At 31.7% G+C, this 20877-nt stretch overlaps 1 protein-coding gene across 1 annotated transcript; it reads left to right on the top strand.

Moving 5' to 3' along the window:
- Positions 1-15285: 15285 nt before the first annotated feature.
- LOC121253093 (translation initiation factor IF-2) lies at positions 15286-16386 on the top strand. The gene has a single exon (XM_041152988.1). It carries the CDS (start codon positions 15485-15487, stop codon positions 16094-16096), a length of 612 nt encoding a protein of 203 aa, XP_041008922.1. The 5' UTR covers positions 15286-15484; the 3' UTR covers positions 16097-16386.
- Positions 16387-20877: the final 4491 nt, after the last annotated feature.

Raw genomic sequence — 20877 nt, 5'->3', positions numbered from 1 at the left:
AAAGTTCCAAAAATTTAAAGAACCCATGTAATCATAACGACTACAAAGAAAAAAAATTGCTAAAGTATCCAAACACATCTTGAATACAATAGGACTTAGGAAAAAAAAACAAAGTTCACAAAATATTTTGTTCTTCTATTCGGTTTCCAACTTCACAAACTCTGCACTTCACCTGCCATAGTTACCAAAGCAGAAACCATAAAACAAACAGTGTAGGTACTCTCTCTATGGCAATCTCTCTCTCTCTCTAAACAAACAGCCGATCAGGATTACCGACCGACGAAAACGATCGTTTGGGGCCGCGCTCAGCTCACACAAGTTTTCTCTCGCCATACTGCTCCATACTTCTTCATTATCTTTGTTCTGATAGGTGAGCAACACTCGTGAGTCTCAGAGGGGATGAGCAACTGGGAATCAAGGGGGAGAGGGGATTTCTTAGATGGGTAGAGAGTTGAACGAATTACGAGAGAGAGGGATGAGAGATTTCTCATAGGGCGATTGGGGAATCACGAATGAGAGTTCGGGATTCACGATTTAAACCGGACAATTTCATAAACCGGATTTGCCATGTCATAAGTGTGTAGTGTGTGATTTCAAAACTGGACTATGAATAGAATTACTCTATATATATATATTGACAATTAATAATACAAAAAAAATAAATAATAAAGAGTAATATATATATATATATATATATATATAGAGAGAGAGAGAGAGAGAGAGAGACCAAAATAGAGAAAATTCACCATGAAAATCTGCATCTATGATGAGATACTTCAATATTTAGCTCATAATGAACATGTACGAACAGATCACCGTACGTGCATTACATGCAAATTGAACATGACATTGGCTACATTTCTATGCAAAAGAAGTTTTTTTTTTAGCAATGCCGAAGTGAAAAGACAATTTGACCTTCTGAAAGGCTACAACATTTAAGGGTATTTCAAGGGAATGCATCTACTCGTGTCTATGGCATGGCCGATTTTATGCCTCTATTGCCTGGGAACAAGAATAATAAACTTGGTTGGGAGGTTTCAAGTTCGATGCTTAGGTAGCTAGGCTCTAAATCAAGTTATAATCAGCTCTTTTTACTTTTAACCTTAAGCCACTGTTTTGGGGACATCCTTTGGGGGCGTATGTACTTTGGTAGCTGTATTTAATGTGAGGTCTTCACACATCATATCTATTTATTTCAGTCTTATTTTCATTAAACCGTCAAGGAGTAATTTGTTAGCATTATTTAAATTAATGGACCTATATAGATTATAAATCTTACATTGTATAATTATCAAATATAAAATTTTGATAATGTTTGTAAGGCTCAATAAATGTGATCAATAAAATGACATAACTGGGATAATGACATATCTCTAAAAGCTCATGATTTTGGACAAGTCATGAGCATAAAGTGGTACGGGCTCAATTCATTTGTAGAGGCCTATTAAGGACCCGTGTAATTTCATTATTTTATGATGGGCAAAATTGAAATTCGGGATATTATATATAAGTTATAGTCCCCAGTCCAGATTCATCTTCTTGACTCTACATATTCCATTGCTATGAGTTTTTTTCAGAGAGTGAATATTGGACATGAAAGACTATACAATTGCGCTCTTCTCTTCATGGCTGCATGTACTCTTTTTTTTTGTTATGTTAAATTTCTATACATATTTGACAAGAAATCTTGGTACTTTCGAATTTTATAAAAGATCCAACATAATTCCCTTTCTCATACACATTAATTGACCGCATCATCTCCTTGTTTTCTTATGCACTTTATCATGAGCTAGCGAGTTTTCGCAGCTCTATATATATTGCAATAAATATGTCCTTGGTTTTGAGGGTTATTTTTGTCCAAGATAAAGGGGAGATATTGCGTTCGCTTTTACTCTCTCTCTCTCTCTCTCTCAAAATTGTAAGTGAGCTCACTCCGGGTGATGACTTGCCCATCAAATTGGGCCACTTACTTTAGATTGGGCTCTGGAGCTCTATGGGCTTTGGCTGGGGGGAAGGCCCAATAACCATGCTTAATAATTCGTTTTTATTAGACTTTACTGAAAAAAGAATCAGATGAAGTTAGTTTCATATGATTCAGAAATATCCCATTGTCCTGAAAATATGTATATATGATTCCTTGTTGAAAAGTATTTGATAGGTAATTAATATAATCAAATACCTTTCCAAATGGGTCCCCACCCCCATGTGTCCACAAAGTCATGTATCAGTGGGGTGGACCCACCCTCTCTGCAACCATAACAGTTTATTTATGACATATTCGGATAATGAAATAATACGAGAATTTTGTCAATAATAATGAAGTAATTTAAATTAAAATATTTTATTAAATTTTAAAAATAGAGAAAAATAATTAAATAAAATATTATAAAATAAAAAAATTATTTGAATATTATTTTTATTTTAAAATTTAAAAATTTTGTATTATTTTTTATGTTTTATAAAAATTTTGAAGATTTGAAATTAAAAAATATTTTCTAATTTCAGAACCCCTTAAAGGTTTAGATGCATATTGATTTGAGAAATAATTTGCATAAATTTTAAATAAATCAGTTTCATATAAGTCTTATTTTAAAAAATATATATATAAAAATTATTTTTTATTAATAAAATTTACTATTTTACAAAAGATTTATATGAATAAAATTTACTCTTTTATAAAAGGTTAATATAAAATTTATTTATTTGAGACATTGTATTGTTCGTGCTTCTGGATTGCAGGGTGGTCGGTCACAAGCGCACGCAAGCAAGCTGAAAAAGAACAAGCTACTATCGAGACAAGAAAGAAAATCCAAATCCAAAAATATTATTGAAAAATTAGAAAGAGCTTCCAAAAATATATGGTGGTGTGGGAAAGTAGGAAGCCCAGCTTTGATTTTCAACAGTACCATGAATCTGGAACAGGCACTTGCGGGATCTTACCCTCTTTCCCGAAAGATGCCAAAATGAAGTGGTTGCTTAACAGCTGTCCATATTGTAACCTCTTCTTTTCCCCCACGTGTGTATGCATCGTTTTCATTAGGTTTAATGAAAATAGATAAGGTAGCTAGAGAATGAGAAAAAAGGATCATTTGGAACTACTTTGTTATTGAAATAAGCCAATCTCTATTTCCTGATGTCTATAAGGACCCCTTTCTTGAAAGTGAAAAGACTAGAGGTGGAAAAGGTGTTTGTCCAAAAAGAAAATCTGATTAGTAAGTTGCAGGCGAGGATATTAATGGCGAGCATGAGTTGAATGCTATAAACTATCCTCATAATGCAGTTACTGGTGATCATGATGCTACCTACCAGAAAGAAGATCCCATTGGTAATTCTAAATGGAAAAGAATGGTTAGGCTAAAACAACCAATGATTGAGGGTGGAATGACTACTAGGATGGCAGGTAAAAAACGAGATTCTCTAGCAAACTCTACTGATTATCAAGAGGAGTTTTAGCATGACGAGGGCAGGAATAAGAAAAAAGGCAAGAGATCTGAGGTGGTTGAAAATGCTATGCAAATAGAATTGGCAGTCAAAGGCTTGGGAACTCTCAGATAGTTAATTTCCTTAACCTTCTAGTTAAGGACAAGAATCCAAGTATGATATTTCTCATGGAAACAAAATGTTCAAAAGCAAAAGTGGAAGATGTTAGGAAAGTTTTAAAATTTGATGCTTGTTTGGTGGTAAAAAGTAAAGGTAGAAGTGGAGGGCTTGCTCTAATGTGGAAGAATCTTATTAAAGTAGTTATTTATAACTACTCGAATTGGCATATTAATGCTCATGTTAAAAATGATCAATTGGCACAAACCTAGCTCTTCACATGATTCTATGGCAATCCAGATACTCTTAAAAGAAATATGAGTTGGGATTTCTTAAAGTCCCTTAAACCTACGGACTCCACTCCGTGGTTTTGCTGTAGTGACTTTAATGAAACAACTTGTCAAACTGAGAAGGTGGGAGGTGGTCCTTGGCCTTACAAACAAATGGAGAATTTTAGAAATGCCCTTGAATGGTGCTCCTTAAAATCAATTCTGACTAAAGGATCAAGATTCACTTGGGCAAACAACAAAAGAGGTCAAAACTTTACAAAAGAAAAACTAGATCGAGCACTAGCCAATCTAACATGGAAGTTGTTGTACCAAGAAGCTAGCTGCAATGTGGAACCTGCTGTGAAATCAGACCATTTTCCTTGATTTATCCTTTTAGATAATAAAAGAGTTCAAAGAAGCTTTAAATCCAAATGTCTTAGATTTGAGGCAACATGGTCATTAAAGGATGGATATACTAATACCATAAAGGAAGCCTGGGGAAAAGTTGCTATTGGAGAGAATCCTACAACCATTATGAATAAAAGGCTGATCAACTGCAGTTCAACTCTGAAGCAATGGAATGTGAGAGCAAATAGGAAGATTCCTAATGATATCAGTCAGAAATTGAAAAGACTTAGTGAGTTACAAGAAGAAGGAAGAGGAGATCATGTAAAGTCTGTTTTGTACTTGCAAGCTGAAATTGATAAAACTCTAGCTGATGAGGATCTTAAATAGAAACAAAGGGCAAAACAACATTGGCTACAAATGGGAGATAGAAATACCAAATTTTTCCACCCACATGCCACTCAAAGAAAGAATATAAACAGAATTTCTGAAGTCTTGGACAACAAAAATGTGTTGGTGACTGGAAAGCAACAGATTGAATCTACATTCTCTAATTATTTCTCAAATCTTTTCTCTATTTCTCATCCATTTGCCATTGAAGAATGTCTCACGAATACACCCAACAAAGTAACCCTGGAGATGAATGAGATGCTCCTAAAGGAATTCACTAAAGGGGAGGTCAAAGTGGTTGTATTTCAGATGAATGGGTTAGGCTCTCCAAGCCCTGATGGTTTTCCAGCTTTCTTTCATCATTCTAATTGGGAACTAATTGGCAAAGATGTATGCTGCTTTGTTCTCAAAATTTTGAACAATGGAGAATCATTGGAAGGTGTTATTGATACTTTCATCACACTGATTCCAAAGGTAAAAAATTCCATGAAAGTTTCAGATTTCAAACCAATTAGCCTATGTAATGTGAACTACAAAATTGTTGCTAAGATGATATCAAATAGGCTAAAGGTTGTATTACCTAACATCATATCTATGAATCAAAGTGCTTTTTATGCCAAGTAGGAACATCACTAATAACATCTTGGTGGCTTACGAAACTCTTCAGTCAATGTCAACTAGAATGTAAGGAAAATCAGGATTCATGGCTTTCAAACTTGATATGAGCAATATATATGATCGTGTGAAGTGGTCCTTTCTATCCTCTATGATGTGCAAACTGGGGTTTGATAGCAGATGGATCTCATTGGTGATGAACTGTATTACTTCAGTATCTTATTCAATTCTTATCAATGGTGAACCTCGAAATAGTTTCAAGCCCTCCAAAGGATTAAGGCAATGAGATCCTCTCTCCCCTTACCTTTTTATTATCTGTGCAAAGGCATTATCATGTCTTCTTAACAAGGCTGAGATAAATGGAAGCATCACTAGTGTTCCAATGAGAAAAGGTCCTATAAGAGTTAACCATCCCTTCTTTGCTGATGATAGCATGATATTTTGTAAATCCAGTTCTTTTGAATGGAGCAGATTAATGAGACTACTAACTCTATATGAACTTGCATATGGTCAAATGTTAAATAAGGAAAAATCCTCCATATTTTTTAGCAAAAATACCTCACCTAAGAACAAGAGAACTATCCTACAAATTGCTGGAATGCACTTAACAGGTTCTTTTGAGAAATACCTTGGTCTCCCAGCGATGATTGGAAGAGCCAAAATTACATCCTTTCATGGCCTTATTGATAGAGTGTGGTCTCGAATAACAAATTGGAAAACAAACTGCTTATCAGTAGCTGGGAAGGAGGTGTTGCTCAAATATGTTTTGCAAGCCATCCCTGCTTATACTATGGGGATATTTCTTCTACCTCTATCTATTACCAACAGATTGGACCAGTTATCAAGGAAATTTTGGTGGGGTTTCAATGAGGACCATTCAAAGATTCATTGGGTCAAATGGAGTAAGCTCAACAAACCTAAGGATCAATGTCGATTGGATTTAGGAACTTCAACAGTTTCAATTTTGCTCTTCTTGCTAAGCAAGGGTGGAAAATACTTACAAATCCAGAATCACTTCTTGCTCTCATTTTAAAACAGAAATATTTCCCACATGGATCTTTCTTAAAAGCTAAAATGGGATTCAGACCTTCACTAGCTTGGAGGAGTATGCAAGTTGGACTTAACCTATTAAAAAAAGGTCTATTATGGAGTATTGGAAGTGGCTCAGACGTGAAGATATGGGAGGACAGATGGCTGCCAAAACTGCATTTTCTACTATCTAACAATTGCAGCAATAGAACAGAAGAAGTGATTCGAGTGGCTGGTTTAATAAACCCAATTCTCAAGATTTGGGATGAAGATTTGCTTTCTAAAATGTTCCTTCAGAATTCAATGGAAGTAATTAAAAATATACCTATCAATATGAACAACAGAGTGGGTCGAATGACTTGGGAAGAACAAGCAATGACATCTTCTCTGTAAAGAGTGCCTACTATCTTCATAGAGACCTACAATCTTTTCAAGAAAGTGGTACCTCAAATGTTCAAGATCAACAAAAATCTTGGAAAGCTTTTTGGAGACTACAAGTACCAAATGCTGTAAGAATGTTCCTGTGGCAAGCATGTAATGAGGCTATACCAACTTTTAGCAACCTGTATAAGAGAAAAATTATCGATGATAACCTTTGTCCTATTTGTCATCTAGAGGAGGATTCATCTAAACATGTGCTATGGAGCTGTGGGGCTGCTAAAGATATTTGGTGTCAGGCAAGCATACCATTACAGAAACTATCTCTAGAAGGTACCTGTTTTAAATCTATTTGGGAACAAATGTTAGAAAAAGTGACACTTCATGCTTTAGAAGAAGCTGGGCTGATCTTTAGACTTATATGGTCTAAGAGAAATGATTTCTTGCATGGAAAAACTTTCAGACATCCTAATGCTATTATCCATCAAGCATGTGAAGATTTGAGATACTATAAAACCACTAAGACTACCATGTCTGCTGCTACAACTTCAACATCCTCAATTAGTGTTCAGAACTGGAAAAAACCTCCAAAAGGAAAATACAAAATGAATTGGGATGTTGCTATCAATGAACCCAGGAACTTGATTGGAATTGGAGCAATTCTCAAAGACTGCAAAGTATTGGTTCTTGGCACACTTAGAGCTAGAAGGAATTTCACACTATCTCCATATACTGCAGAGGCTTATGCCTTGATGATGGTTGTTCTCTTCTGTAAAGAAGCCAGGATTCATGAATTCATTCTTGAAGGCGAGTCAATACGGGTGGTCGAGAAGATGCAGAATTCCTTGGAGGATTGCAGTCCAGGTGGTTTAATCATTGAAGACACTAGAAATGTATTAGGATCATTTGCAACTTGGACTAGTATTTGTCATACTAAAAGGGATGCTAATATGGCTGCTCACATGCTAGCTAAAATGCCCTTTTATGTGAAAATGATCTTTGTGATCTTTAGAGCATTCCTGTTTGTATTAACCAAATAGTTTCCTCAGAAACTTTGTAATATGATGTTTATGCTATCAAGTTATTCTCAGTTCAAAAAAAAGAATACATATATATGTCTTTATTTCTAGATGAATGGGGTCAAATATAGAATAAAAACATAGTAAACTAATTATGATATAGAATAAGTCATACTACTACACATATATATGCTGTAACATTATGAATATATTCTATTGTAACTACGGTAACATTCTAACACGACAATCACGATATATATTGATCAATGTTTACTGCCTCCTATATTATAGTATATATATATATATATATATATATTAATGTGTGATCCCGAGGGCCGGCCGGCCGGTCGACTTTAAGAAGTATTTAATAATAGAGTAATATTAGATACAGTTTTAGAATGTGTAAGTTCTACGCAATTCTTTTTTAAAAAAATAGTCTAGTACTAAAAAATTAATTTATGTGAGTCTCAAATTTATCTATTTTTCAAAGGAAATTTGCAAAATTTGCAGACTGTAAATATCATTTATCTTGGCAATATTAATTTGAGTAATGAATTCTTCTACTCAACAGTCCTATGCCACACACTAACTAAGGAAAAAAAATAAAAAATAAAAGTAGGTGTTTGGTATAGAACTACCGTTAATTAGTAGAATTTTTCTTGCGGAATATATAATATTAAGCAAATCTAAAAATCAAAATGGGAAATTATCCACTTTCAAAGAGATCAAACTTGAATTATAACTTGAAATAAAGCAGAAAAATAATGATGCATAGAAAGCGTAAGATCAGATATAGCTCCGATCCATGCTAGATCTCGTCCCTGTGGTTAGTAGATTATTCACGAAGGAATAGCTAGCTAGCTATCATATTTCTGCTCATGGTATATATCATATGTCAGACTATTTTTATTAATAAAAACTTGAAGATACATACAGCAGGAGGGATGCTAGGGTTCCATTTTCCAACACTAATCCCCGCAATATAGCACTGAAAATAGAAAATTACAAACTACCGAAAATGGATCATGATCTATAACGTCGACAGCTTGCAGGTCTAGCGCCCCTAAATATGGCTTCTTCATCACTTACGTACAGTTACCGATCGACCACAGCATGAAAGATTGCAGGAAATCATGATGCTCTGTGGAGCACTTGTGCAGCTGCAACAAAGGGGCCGGCCGCCTGGAAGAGAGCATGGATCGGAGATGATCTGTACTGACTTGTGTGGGGACTATACGAGATCAGTAACTTCTGATGATGAAGATGATGTCCATACGTGCAGCTATATACTTGAATGTCCTGCAGCAGACATCAGATCCAGGGTTCTGATCATCCATTGGCAAATTAAAAGAGATATTTACAAAGACCGATTCATGAGGCCGATGACTAGGCAAAATGAAACGTGGAGAAGGCAGTTTGAAGGTTGGACGTACGGACATGGCCGTGTCAGGGGGTCGATCGATGAAGGTAGATCTGAGTTTCAAAGCTGGACAGAACGGGGAAAAAAGGAGAGGAAGGCCGGAGAGACTCTGACAGAGGGTAATAGCCTAAAGCTGTTCTTTCAGCACACAAGGCCGGGGTTACCATAATATTAATCTAAATCGACATCAGACAGACAAAGCAAACACACACACACACACACACACATGAAATATATATATATATATATATATATATATATAGGTGTAGTTCATAAACAACTTATAAACAACCCAAAGCGAGCAACTTGATCAACATCATCAGCAGTAAATGGGAAATAAAGTCCCATTAATTATTCTGTGGCCTTGAGGAAGCAGAAGAAGTACTGGGCTTGGACGCCCCAGTAGTACCAAACAGTTTCTCTATCACCGTCCCTCGCTTCGGAGGGAGGTTGCCAAAAGAAGGGGCCGGGTGGGGTTTCCCTCGGCCGGAGTTTTGGCTGCCGTTGCCGCTCATGTTGCTGGCCTGATGATCTGCAGTTAGCTCACTCGCTTCTTTTTTGTGTGCAGGTAATTTCTGTGAGCTGCGAATAAGATACTTATATAGAATTCAACAGGGTTTCGTGATTACGAGGGGTCGCAATTATTTTATAAAAATATCTTCATTTTATGATATTATTATAAAATATATTATAAAAATATATTGTGTATATATAAAACAGAAATGCTAAATGATCCAAAGATGTATTCCGAAGATGTGTCCCGATATTTTTTTTTTTTTTTTTTTTAACTTAGTAATTAAGTAAGTGTTTTTTAATGATGTTATGAATTTTTTATTTTTTTTATAAATATTTATGATGATTAAAAAAATACATAAAATAAAAAAAATAAAAAATAAAAAAAAAAATTTTACCTGTTCGGTGGACTTTCGGGCTACTCCCCATTCACGTGACAGAGGGCCACACCGGCCCACATGTGACAATGACGTATGCGTCCTCACGTAGTCGTGATGCGTGCATGTTTATGTAGTACATAGAAATTTCTTTTATTTTCTATAAATGTTTCGGTTACAAAAAAAATTATAAAAAAAAAATTTATAAATTAACGTATTTTAATATAATATATTATATTATAAATTTATTTTTATTATAAAATAGATTTAACATATAAACATATTTAATTTATAACCTTAAATTTATAAAATTATTTTATAATTGTAGCACTTCACTTCGTATAAATAACAGTTACACAACTCATCTGTAACGTTTTTTTTAATTTATAAAATAACAATATTCCTATTCATGTATTGAATTCAAAATATATACCGACCAAAGTAGTATTATCATCAGACAATATTATTACCAAATATAGTCGTGCTTACTTTTCTTGATCTCCTTCCTAATTATCGTCTTTTTTCAAACTTTATGTACGTCAGATTGAATTTTCTCTGAGTAATAGGAAAAAGATTTAAATATAAATAAAAAGTACTCTCGTCTTGTGTAAGCTTTTTATAAAAAATTAAATTTTACTAATAAAAAATAAATTTTTTTTATATTTTTTATTATGGAATTCACTTTTTTAATAAAATATATATGCAAGATTTATATATTTGAAATTTGCATATATAATTATTTTTATTTTTTATAAATAATTTTATTTAAACATTTTTATATGATCGCACATTATTTATATAATTTAATTTAAAAAGATAAATGGCTGAAATTAAAAACGCAATAGTTGTTCAAACTTCAAATGTCCTTTCATGCCAAAAGTAAAAGCAACCACATGCACGCCCAAAAGATGCCGATAAAAGGGAAATGCTTTTCCCACTGGTCACCGATGGTAGTCACTGAAATTTTTTTTAATTTTTTTAATTTAATGTTTAAGTAAATATTTTTAAATAAATATGTAATTTTTTTATTTTTAAAAAATATGTAAATAGTTATAAAAAATGATGAAAATAAAAGTAAAAAAAAAAAAAAAAATTCTACTGCATAAGCATTATTGATGAAGCTAATAATTAATAGTAATAGCTAGCTAGGAAATGGATGAGTACTGAAATTATAAGTTATATTACTTTAAAAAAAATCTTTTTTTTTTCAAATAAAAAGTATTTTTATAAAATAATTTTAATTTTATAAATTATTTTACTAATTATCCCTCATTTAATTGATTTGTTTTAAGTGAGAAACACAATTTATGTACCTTACATTAATTAATATCTAGTCATGTCTAGCTTTTAATTAAGATATATATTGTAGAATATTATTGATCGATCTCAGCATTAAATTTTGTAAAGACCACATATTACTTTTATCTCTCTTATAAGTTTATGATCACTCTAGACATGTTATACAATTTAGAGAAATAAATACACTACAAAAATCTTATAATATGTAATATTCATAGAAATTATATAATACGGTAGGTATTCGATAGTATTGTATCTACGTACGTACCATGCACCCTTCTTGTGATCATAATTAAGCAATAAAGTGATCCCTAATTAATCCGTCTAATAACTGCAGAATTGTATTAACGTTTCTCATGATCAAACAAAAGCTCATTAATATTGCCTTCAAAATTTATGAAACATTATAAGAAAATTGGTTATTTGCTATCATTTATTTTCTGCGAAAATTACTATTTTATATTAAAATGAGTTTTTTTTTTCTATAAATAACTCGTCATTTTTTAAATGAAACTTCATATGAGGAGAAAAGAATCCAGGCCTTTATGATTGAGTCAAGTGATCATGATTCATGACTCGTTCGTCAATCAGTTTAAGGCCTGGGTTTAATTTTACAAACCTTTCAAATTATTTTATTGTATATCTCATTTCAATTTAACATCTAAACGTCATTCAAATAAAAATATTTTTTAATTTCAAATTTTAATTTTTCAACTTTTTCATTTAATTATCATAATTTTTTCAAAATTTCAAACAAAATATAAAAAATAATTCAACTTAATTTCTTAACCCCTAAAATAAAAATTATATTAAAAAATTATATTTTAACTCTCTTTTAACTTTATAAATTTTTAACTCAATTTCAACTCAAACTATTTTACTATTATTTATAAATTATTTCAATATTACTATTTATAAATCTTTTATTTCATTTCATCTGTAAGGAAACAAGACTTAAATCATTTGACTACATGAATATGATAGTTTTTTTATTATTATTATCGTGATTACCTAACCCCACCATATCCATACGTGTGTGTAAATATTAAAGATTAAAAAAAACATATGAATACAGACGGATTCTTTATTAGAGCATTAGTATTCAATTCATCATTTTTATATTTAAAATTTATTAAAAGGTACATATTTTTCATAAATTAAAAATATTTCTATCTATAATCTCATATTAGATTAGTTATTAGATTCATTAAAATAATAATATAATATTATTTTGTTAATAATAATATTTTTAATTTATTTTTTTCATATTTTACAATTACAATAACTATATTTTAATTAATAATTTAAATAAATAAAATAATAGTTATAGAATGTGAATAGTGAGTCTTTAAATTTAAAAATAAAGATAAAAATGAATATATTATAGTTAAAAACTTGACATTTAAGTATATAGTGAATCTAATACCAGAATTTTAAAATTAAAATTATTAAATTTTAAAAATTAGACTCATTTGATGAGTCCAATACTAATGCGCGGGCACCTTTCTTAAGAGTGTCCTAAAAATCAAACTTCAAGCAAGTGTGTTTTTTCTTTTTGTTTTTTAATGATTGACTCGGTCAAGCAACCGCATGCATTATTAGTTTGAAGTTTGAACTTTGAATCATTTAACAAGATGTCGACATTTCTTCTAGAACATTTGCTTCAGGAAAATTGTACAAATTACGCTTTCACTTTACTCTTATTTTACTGTGATCGTTAATATTTGAATTATTTTTTTAAAAATATAAAAAATGATTTAAGTAAATAAAAAAAAATGCCACATTTTACGTGATGAATTAAAAGTGGAATAAGATTGCAACATTACTCTTTGTTTTAATATTTCTGTTGGACCATATAGATTAATTACTTTTAATGTGATAATTCTCTACACTTACCATATAGATTAAAAATCATGGCATGCCATGTTTAATTGAACATAATTGATCAAAATAGTAAATTATCTTTTTAAAAAAAAAAAAAAAGAAGAAAGAAATGGTTTTTAAAATGTTTAAAAACATAAAATCAACTTTTAAAACGTAAATAAAATTAATTAGTAAATTATAGAAGAAAAGAGGACAGGACTCTTACACCAACCATTAATTCACAATTTATTAATTTGCAACTTCATCATAAAATAATATTCTTTTGAATTTCAAATCCAACAAATTAAAACAAAAGTAAAAAGATTAATTTTAAAAACTAATATTTTATTAGATAGTTAATTATCATTTCTCCAAAGAAAATAAGTGGGTGGTCACTTGTGCGTACGTAGGAAACCCAATGTCGGTCGGGGCAAAACCTAGATAGGGACTCGGCCTAGCATCATAGGTGATCACTAACGTAGATCGAGCAAAGCTCGTTTGGATAGTAAAAATATTTTATTTTATAACAATTTATTTTATTTTATATTATTTAATTTTTAAATTTAAAATAATAATAATAATATTAATAAATAATATTATAATAATATTTTATTTAAATTTAAACTTTTATCAATCTAAGGGTCTAAATTAAATAAAAAAAATTAATAACTCAATTATTAAAATGATTGAAAAATATTTTAGGATTATATAAAATTAAATTTATAGACTGATGTGATTTGATGATGTACGTCTGATTATAAAGTATTAGTTTTAACAGATCACATGATGAAACTACGTCAATTTATAAATTTATTTTTATATAATATATTTATATTTGTAACACTTTTCTATTTTGATATATGAGATTAAGATACATACATACACACACATATATATATATATATATATATATTGGGATCATTAGAAGGAGATAAATATTTTGTTAATTGTTGTTTTTTATATATTTTTTCAAATGTGACTTTCTATCGACTGATCATGTGAAGTATTTTATAACGATGATTTGGTAATTGAAAGATCAAAATGATTAAAGTTAAAAATATAGGAAATAAAAAGTTTAAGACTAGTTATATATATAGAAATAAATCCATTTAAAAACCATATTAAAATCTTGTTAAAAATATAAAAATTTAAAAGAAGAGCTAAAAAAAAAGTTAAGACTCGTTTGGTTACACAAATGAGATGAAATAAAAGTTGAAAAAATAGTTTTAAAATATAAATTTTTAATATATAAATTTTTATTTTAAAATTTGAAAAAGTTGAATTATTTATTATATTTTGCGTGAGAGTTTAGAAAAGTCATAATGGTGATATTAAATGAAATGAAATCATTTTCATCTAATTATTACCTAATCATTACAAATTTTTTAAATTTTTAAACAAAATATAAAAAAAAATAACTTTTTCAAATCTCGTAACAAAAATTATATTAAAAAATTATATTCTAACACTATTTTAATTTTATAATATTTTTATTTAATTATTATTATTTTTTTACAATCAAATAAAATATTTTAACTCAAGTTATTTTATTCCTATTTATAAAATTTTCGCTTCATCTTTATAAACAGTTCCAAGAGAATATAATTAATACCTGTCTAAAATCTCTAAATTGTATTAATGACCTCGGCCGGAAAACTTGCTGGACTAATCCATGGGCTTGGTTGAGAGTCCAACTCTTTCACAACTGGGTTGGTCTGCGGCTTTCATGGAATATTATCACGATATCATGGAGTGGATAAACATCAAGTAATATTTTTAAAAATAATAAATAAATAGAACGTATGTCTACTTTTTTTTTAAGAAAAAATTTATTTATTATTTATTTTCTTATCATCTTCTGATGTGATATTAAATAATAGATTTATAAATAAAATATAATAAATAATTTTTAATTATATAATGTTATATTATGTGATGATGAAATAATAAAAATTAAAATGATGAATAATATTATTTTTTTAAAAAAATAATTATACGATATTTACGTATTCTAATATTAAACAGGACATGCTCGATCAATGTACGTGCATGCAATGGCATTTTGCAGCACAACATTAATTCAGATATATATCAACGCCAATCTTAGTTAACGTTGATAAACCGAACCCGCCTCCCTCTCTCTCTCTCTGATCTCTCTCTCTCTCTCTCTCGTATGTACGGGTTAGTTATAATACAAAAGCCATGTTTTACGTGAATAGCTTTTGAATTCGTCCACCACCTGAATATACGATATTCACAGACCTCATCAATTCTTTCTTATGGACGAACCCTTGGCCCTAACCTCGACCCAATGATCTCCTAGCTAGCCTAGTTATTGTAACGAAATGGATGGAAACAACAAAGTGGAGTTCTTGATCCAGGCCGCAAGGTTTTCATAGTTAAAATCTTCTTTCTCCGTGACACACACAAATGCCTGCACCACCGGATCCAAGGCCCGGAAGCGCGTTCATATGGCTCATCTCTTCCGTCTTGTTTCTCTCTATTGCCGCCGGAGGCGGCTGCCTTGTAGTATATATGTTGCAACCTGATTCACCTTACGCAACCTGGCTTCCCTTTGTCGGGGTGGCATTCGTTTGCCTTCCTTGGTTGTTTTGGGTGCTCACATGTTTCTATCGACTAATTTCCCGGGCATTTGGATTTAGGGTTGGCGTTGCTCCCAGCGGAGGTGGAGGTGGTGGTGGTGCATATAAAGGAGGAGCCTATGCTGCAGGCGGCGCCGGTGCCGGCGGTGGTGGTCCAAATGCGGCGAATGCAGCTAATAACAAAGTGGCTATTGACGAGGCTCATGCAGGCAGCGTAGAGCCTCCGGTGAGGTCGTCCCCGGAAAGTGAAGCAAGAAGGCGGGCTCAATTCGAAGCTATCCTGGCCTTGGACGATCAAGATGGCCATGGCAGCTCAGAAGATCGGACGACGGATATGAAGAAAACTAGCTCATTATCTGCACGCCTTTCTCGCTGCAACGATTCGTCTGTGGCTTCTCACGAGAGCGAAATGCCTTTGGCCTCATCAATGGCATCTTGATCAGATCATATATGGGTATATATAAAGCAATTAATATATATGGCGGCCGGTTATGATCTTCATCATGTACGCATCATGCATGGTGGCCTCGGAATTATGATTATGGGCGCCTGACAGAACAAATTCTCTGAATGGATATATATCAGTTTTCAACAAATTCTCTGATACAATCTAACTTTGTTTTGAGTGTACGTACGTACCTACACCCACACATATACAATATTGATCTTCTTGATCGTAGATTGATGTAGATATACTGCTCTTTTGATAAATACAGATCCTGTTTTTATCTTTAAGTTTGGAACCCAAATTACCAAATCACCATAATTGTCAATGTAGTACTGCATGCATGCAGTTTAAGCCCTGTACCTATATATATATATATATATATAGCAGCTGGATCATCATGATGATCAAGTACTGATCTCTGCATGCCAGGTCAATCTTTCTGTAATTTCTCATGCATGGAGAAATCGAGTTCTCGAGTGATTGCATGGACAAAGTCACGGAATTAACAAATTCGTTCATGCAGTCACGAACATGATATATAGTCAAGATCAGCAATAATATTAGATACTTTCTGTTTAATTTTCCAATTGCAAAACAGCTCTCTGCAGCTTTTTCTTCCTTAATGTACGTAGCTTTTTCGTTTTTCTCAATTTCTTGGTTCTGGGTATATAGGTGATCATCATGTTGCGGAACAATTTTATTCATAAAAGGTACAAAAATTCAAGCTCAACATCTATCTACCTTCTCTATGTTTTGATTAATTACATACACACACATATATATGTACATTTTTTCAGATTAATTTGTTGTCAGTTGCATGGAGGCCGAAATTCTGGACAGGTTTAGATTCACGTATACTTTTTGCATGCATGCTCTACTGTATGCTTTGGATTTTTACAATAGATGCAAGAAAACTTAAGAGCTTCATTCAAATCCAATAATATATAATATAGTAACTCAAACGAAATGGATATAATTCCATAGTTGTTTCCATGATATTACTGATTCTTACAGGTGATCATATCCGCGCCTGCATATTTATATATATATATATATATAGATGCTCTTATATATAATGTGCATTTCTTTAATTCTCACATTTGATTTTAGTGTAACTTTTCGCTTGATCGCTTAGTAATTGGTAATTACTTGCTTACAATATTAATGGGGGATCAGCAATGCACAAAAACAAATGAAATTCATGCATGTATTCTCGATCGTCATTAATTTTTCTTCCCTCTCAGAAATTATGGAGTTGAACAGTATACTAGGAAATTCCATTGAAAAAATGACTGATTGCAACTCCATATATATAGTTTTGTTGTAAGCTGAGAATTATATATATATATGCTTTGTTTAGTTCATGGACAAAGTACTGTTGGTCTTTTATATCATTTGGGTTGGTGTTGAATATTATAACATGGGTCCTATATATATATATATATATATATATATAATATACGTACTTTCTGGAGATACTTAATTTATCTGATCTTGTCAATGCCAGCCATTACAATATCAAACCCAAGCTCAATTGTTTTCACTATTCATGTAAAATGGAGTACATTAATAAATACCGATTATGGTTAAGGAGATCAGAGTAAATCAAAATACGCTAGCTACCATATTTTATGTATTATATTATATAGTTGATGACTGAAAAAAGGTGAGAAATAAAGATGCATGAGCTACCATTTATTTCCAAATTGGTGACAAAATTAGGCCCCGTTTGAATAGTGAGATGAGATGAGATGGTTTTAAATTAAAGTTGAAAGTTTAATAAAATATTGTTAGAATATTATTTTTTAATATTATTATTATTTTGAGATTTGAAAATGTTGAATTGTTTATTATATTTTGTGTGAAAATTTAAAAAAATTGTAATGATAAGATGAAACTGTTTATGTATCCAAACGGAACTTTAATGACTCATACGACGAATCAAAAATTTCATCACGCTTGAGGAGACTTGGCTCTTTTATTTGATAGAATAGGAATAAGGGTGTCACAATATAATATACTGATGCAGAGAAATAAGAATATTTAGGAACACAAATAATATTTTTGGGTATATATAGTTAATTTCACAATGAATTTATAGAAAAATTATATTTTTCATCAATTTTACCATCATTCTCTCAATATCATATTACGTGGTATCAAATGATTGGTTCACTAATTTGACATAACAAATAATCTGAAATAATTTAATGCCACGTAATGGAATTGTAGAAGGATGATGAGATATTAAATGATGGGTAGTATTACTGATTGATTAAGGCCCCTTTTGGTTGACAAACTCAGTTGAGATCAACTCAATTTAGTCTAATTTTAAGCTAAGTCTAACATCCAAACACCCAACTCTCAAATTATTAAACTCATCTTAACTCAAAACCTCTTTACACGTGGGATACATAACTTTTTTTTTTCAATTCAACGCTTTTTATACGCGAGACTCACGACCTTTTTTAACTTCTCAGAAATATATCTAAACTCATCTTAACATCTAAACACATTTAAACTCATCTTAGGTAGACTCCACAAAACTCACTCTACCATCTCAACTCATTGCTCTCATAAAGAATCCAACTCAACTCAACATCCAAACGCAACCTAAATCATTTGTCATTTTAATATTCTATTTACAATGACCTCTAAATAAGTTTTAGACTTATTCAATGATTAAAATTGATTTTCATTTTAAATGGATCAACTAGATTATGGGTTTCATATAATTGTGTTATTCAATTATGTTAAATGGGGAGCCTCAAGAGAGCTTTAAGCCTTCCAGAGGTTTAAGATAAGGGGATCCACTTTCCCCTTATCTCTTTATAATTTGCGTTGAAGTTTTGAGCGGTTTGTTGATGCATGCTGAAAAGAAAGTAGCAACCACAAGACTACCAATCTCGAGGAGCAACATCAGAGTGTCTCGTTTATTCTTTGCAGATGATAACTTGTTATTTTGTAAAGCTTACTCAATGGAATGGAGCAGGTTAATGGGTATCTTAAAATTATATGAGACAATTTATGGTCAGAGATTAAATCTGGAAAAAACCAATCTCTTTTTCAATAGGATTACACGGAGAGAGCTAAAAGACATTCTCACGAATGTTGTTAGAGCTAGATCTTTCAATAATTTTGATAAGTATAAAGGCTTACAAGCTTTGGTGGGTAAATCTATGATGCAAAGCTTTAGATGAATACTTGACCGAATCAAATGAAGGTTACATAATTGGAAGTCAAAATTACTCATTCTAGCAGCAAAAGAAATTCTTCTGAAATCAATAATCCAAGCTATTCCAACATATTGCATAAATATGTTTCAACTTTCAAATTAGATACTCTGTCATCATATCAATAGCCTAATGCAAAAGTTCTTTTGGGGCACTAAAGAAAATTCTTCAAAGATACATCGGTTGAGTTTGGCTAAAATGGGAAGATCTAAGGTTATAGGTGGTTTGAGATTCAGTGAGATAAAGGCTTTTAATAAAGATTTCTTAGCTAAACAACTATGGAGATTGGTGCAGCAACCAGAGTCTTTGTCAGCATCATAAGAGCAAATTATTGTCTAGCGGTAATCTGTTAGAGTGTCAATTAAGTTGAACACCATCTTATGCTTTGAGGAGTATATGTAATTCTAATGATTTGCTTAAAGCTGGAATGGTTTGGAGAGCAGGGAATGGTTAGAATATATGTATATTGGAAAGATAAATGGATTCAAAGGCCTTATTTCTATATGGTTCAGTCTCCTTGTAAACTACTTTTTACATATGCACAGGTATCATATATAATAGATTCAAATACTAATTGGTGGAACATGTAATTGATCAATGGGGTGTTTAATGAAGATGATGTTAAAGAGATTCTAGCTAACCAATTAGTCCTTTACACGGTGAGGATAAGTTGGTTTGGAGTGGTACTAAGAATGGTATTTTTTCTATCAAAAGTGCTTATAAAACCACATTCAGATGGACTTGGAGAATCTTACACAGTGCAACTCTTCTAGTAGCATGGCACAAATTTTGGAACCTAAAAGTATCAATTGTTGTTAAAAATCTTATGTGATACCCCATATAATAGGGATAATGGTAGGTGGTGTATGAGATCTCACAGTGCTTGAGAATGAGAAGTTTTTGCTCTTTATAAAGTTTTAATGGAACTAAAATTGTATCATTGACTAGTCATTTTAATATATAGGCCATGTGGTTTGGGTCTTCTATTGAGGCGTTACAAATGGTATCAGAGCCTATCCCAACCAGAAATGTGAAACTTGAGCCGTGCCACCTATAACAGATTGGCCCAACGAGGACGTCAGTAATTTAAGGATGGTAGATTGTAATACCCCATATGATAAAGATAAGAGTTAGTGATGTATGAGAACTCACATTGTTTGGAAATGAGAAATTCTTGCTCTTTATAAGGTTCTAATGAGGATCCAATTGTATCATTGACTAATCATTTTGAAGAACCGGCCATGTAGTTTGGGCCTTCCATTAAAGCGTTACATCTTATGTGGAGAGCTTGTAACTATATCTTACCTGCTAGAAGCAATTTGTGCAGTAAAAGAATTACATGAGAATTTTTGTATCCTAATTGTAATCTATTTGAGGAAACTACACAGCATATTTTATGGGGTCATGCTTCAGCTACAAATGTATGGAGCGTTTATTCAAAGGCAATACAAAAATGCAGTGTCGTTGGTAGATTTTTATTTGAAATTCTCTCACAACTGTTAAATAAATGCAGTGAAGAGATGACACCGATGTTGTTAA

The sequence above is a fragment of the Juglans microcarpa x Juglans regia genome, chromosome 2S, assembly GCF_004785595.1.
Source record: "Juglans microcarpa x Juglans regia isolate MS1-56 chromosome 2S, Jm3101_v1.0, whole genome shotgun sequence".
NCBI classification, from domain to species: Eukaryota; Viridiplantae; Streptophyta; class Magnoliopsida; order Fagales; family Juglandaceae; genus Juglans; species Juglans microcarpa x Juglans regia.
The sequence above is the reverse complement of the archived record's forward strand: the minus strand, read 5'-3'. Positions and strand labels throughout refer to the sequence as shown.

Excerpts from the sequence above, each read along its gene's own strand:
- LOC121253093 (XM_041152988.1), top strand. The coding sequence starts at position 15,485 with ATGCCTGCACCACCGGATCCAAGGCCCGGAAGCGCGTTCATATGGCTC.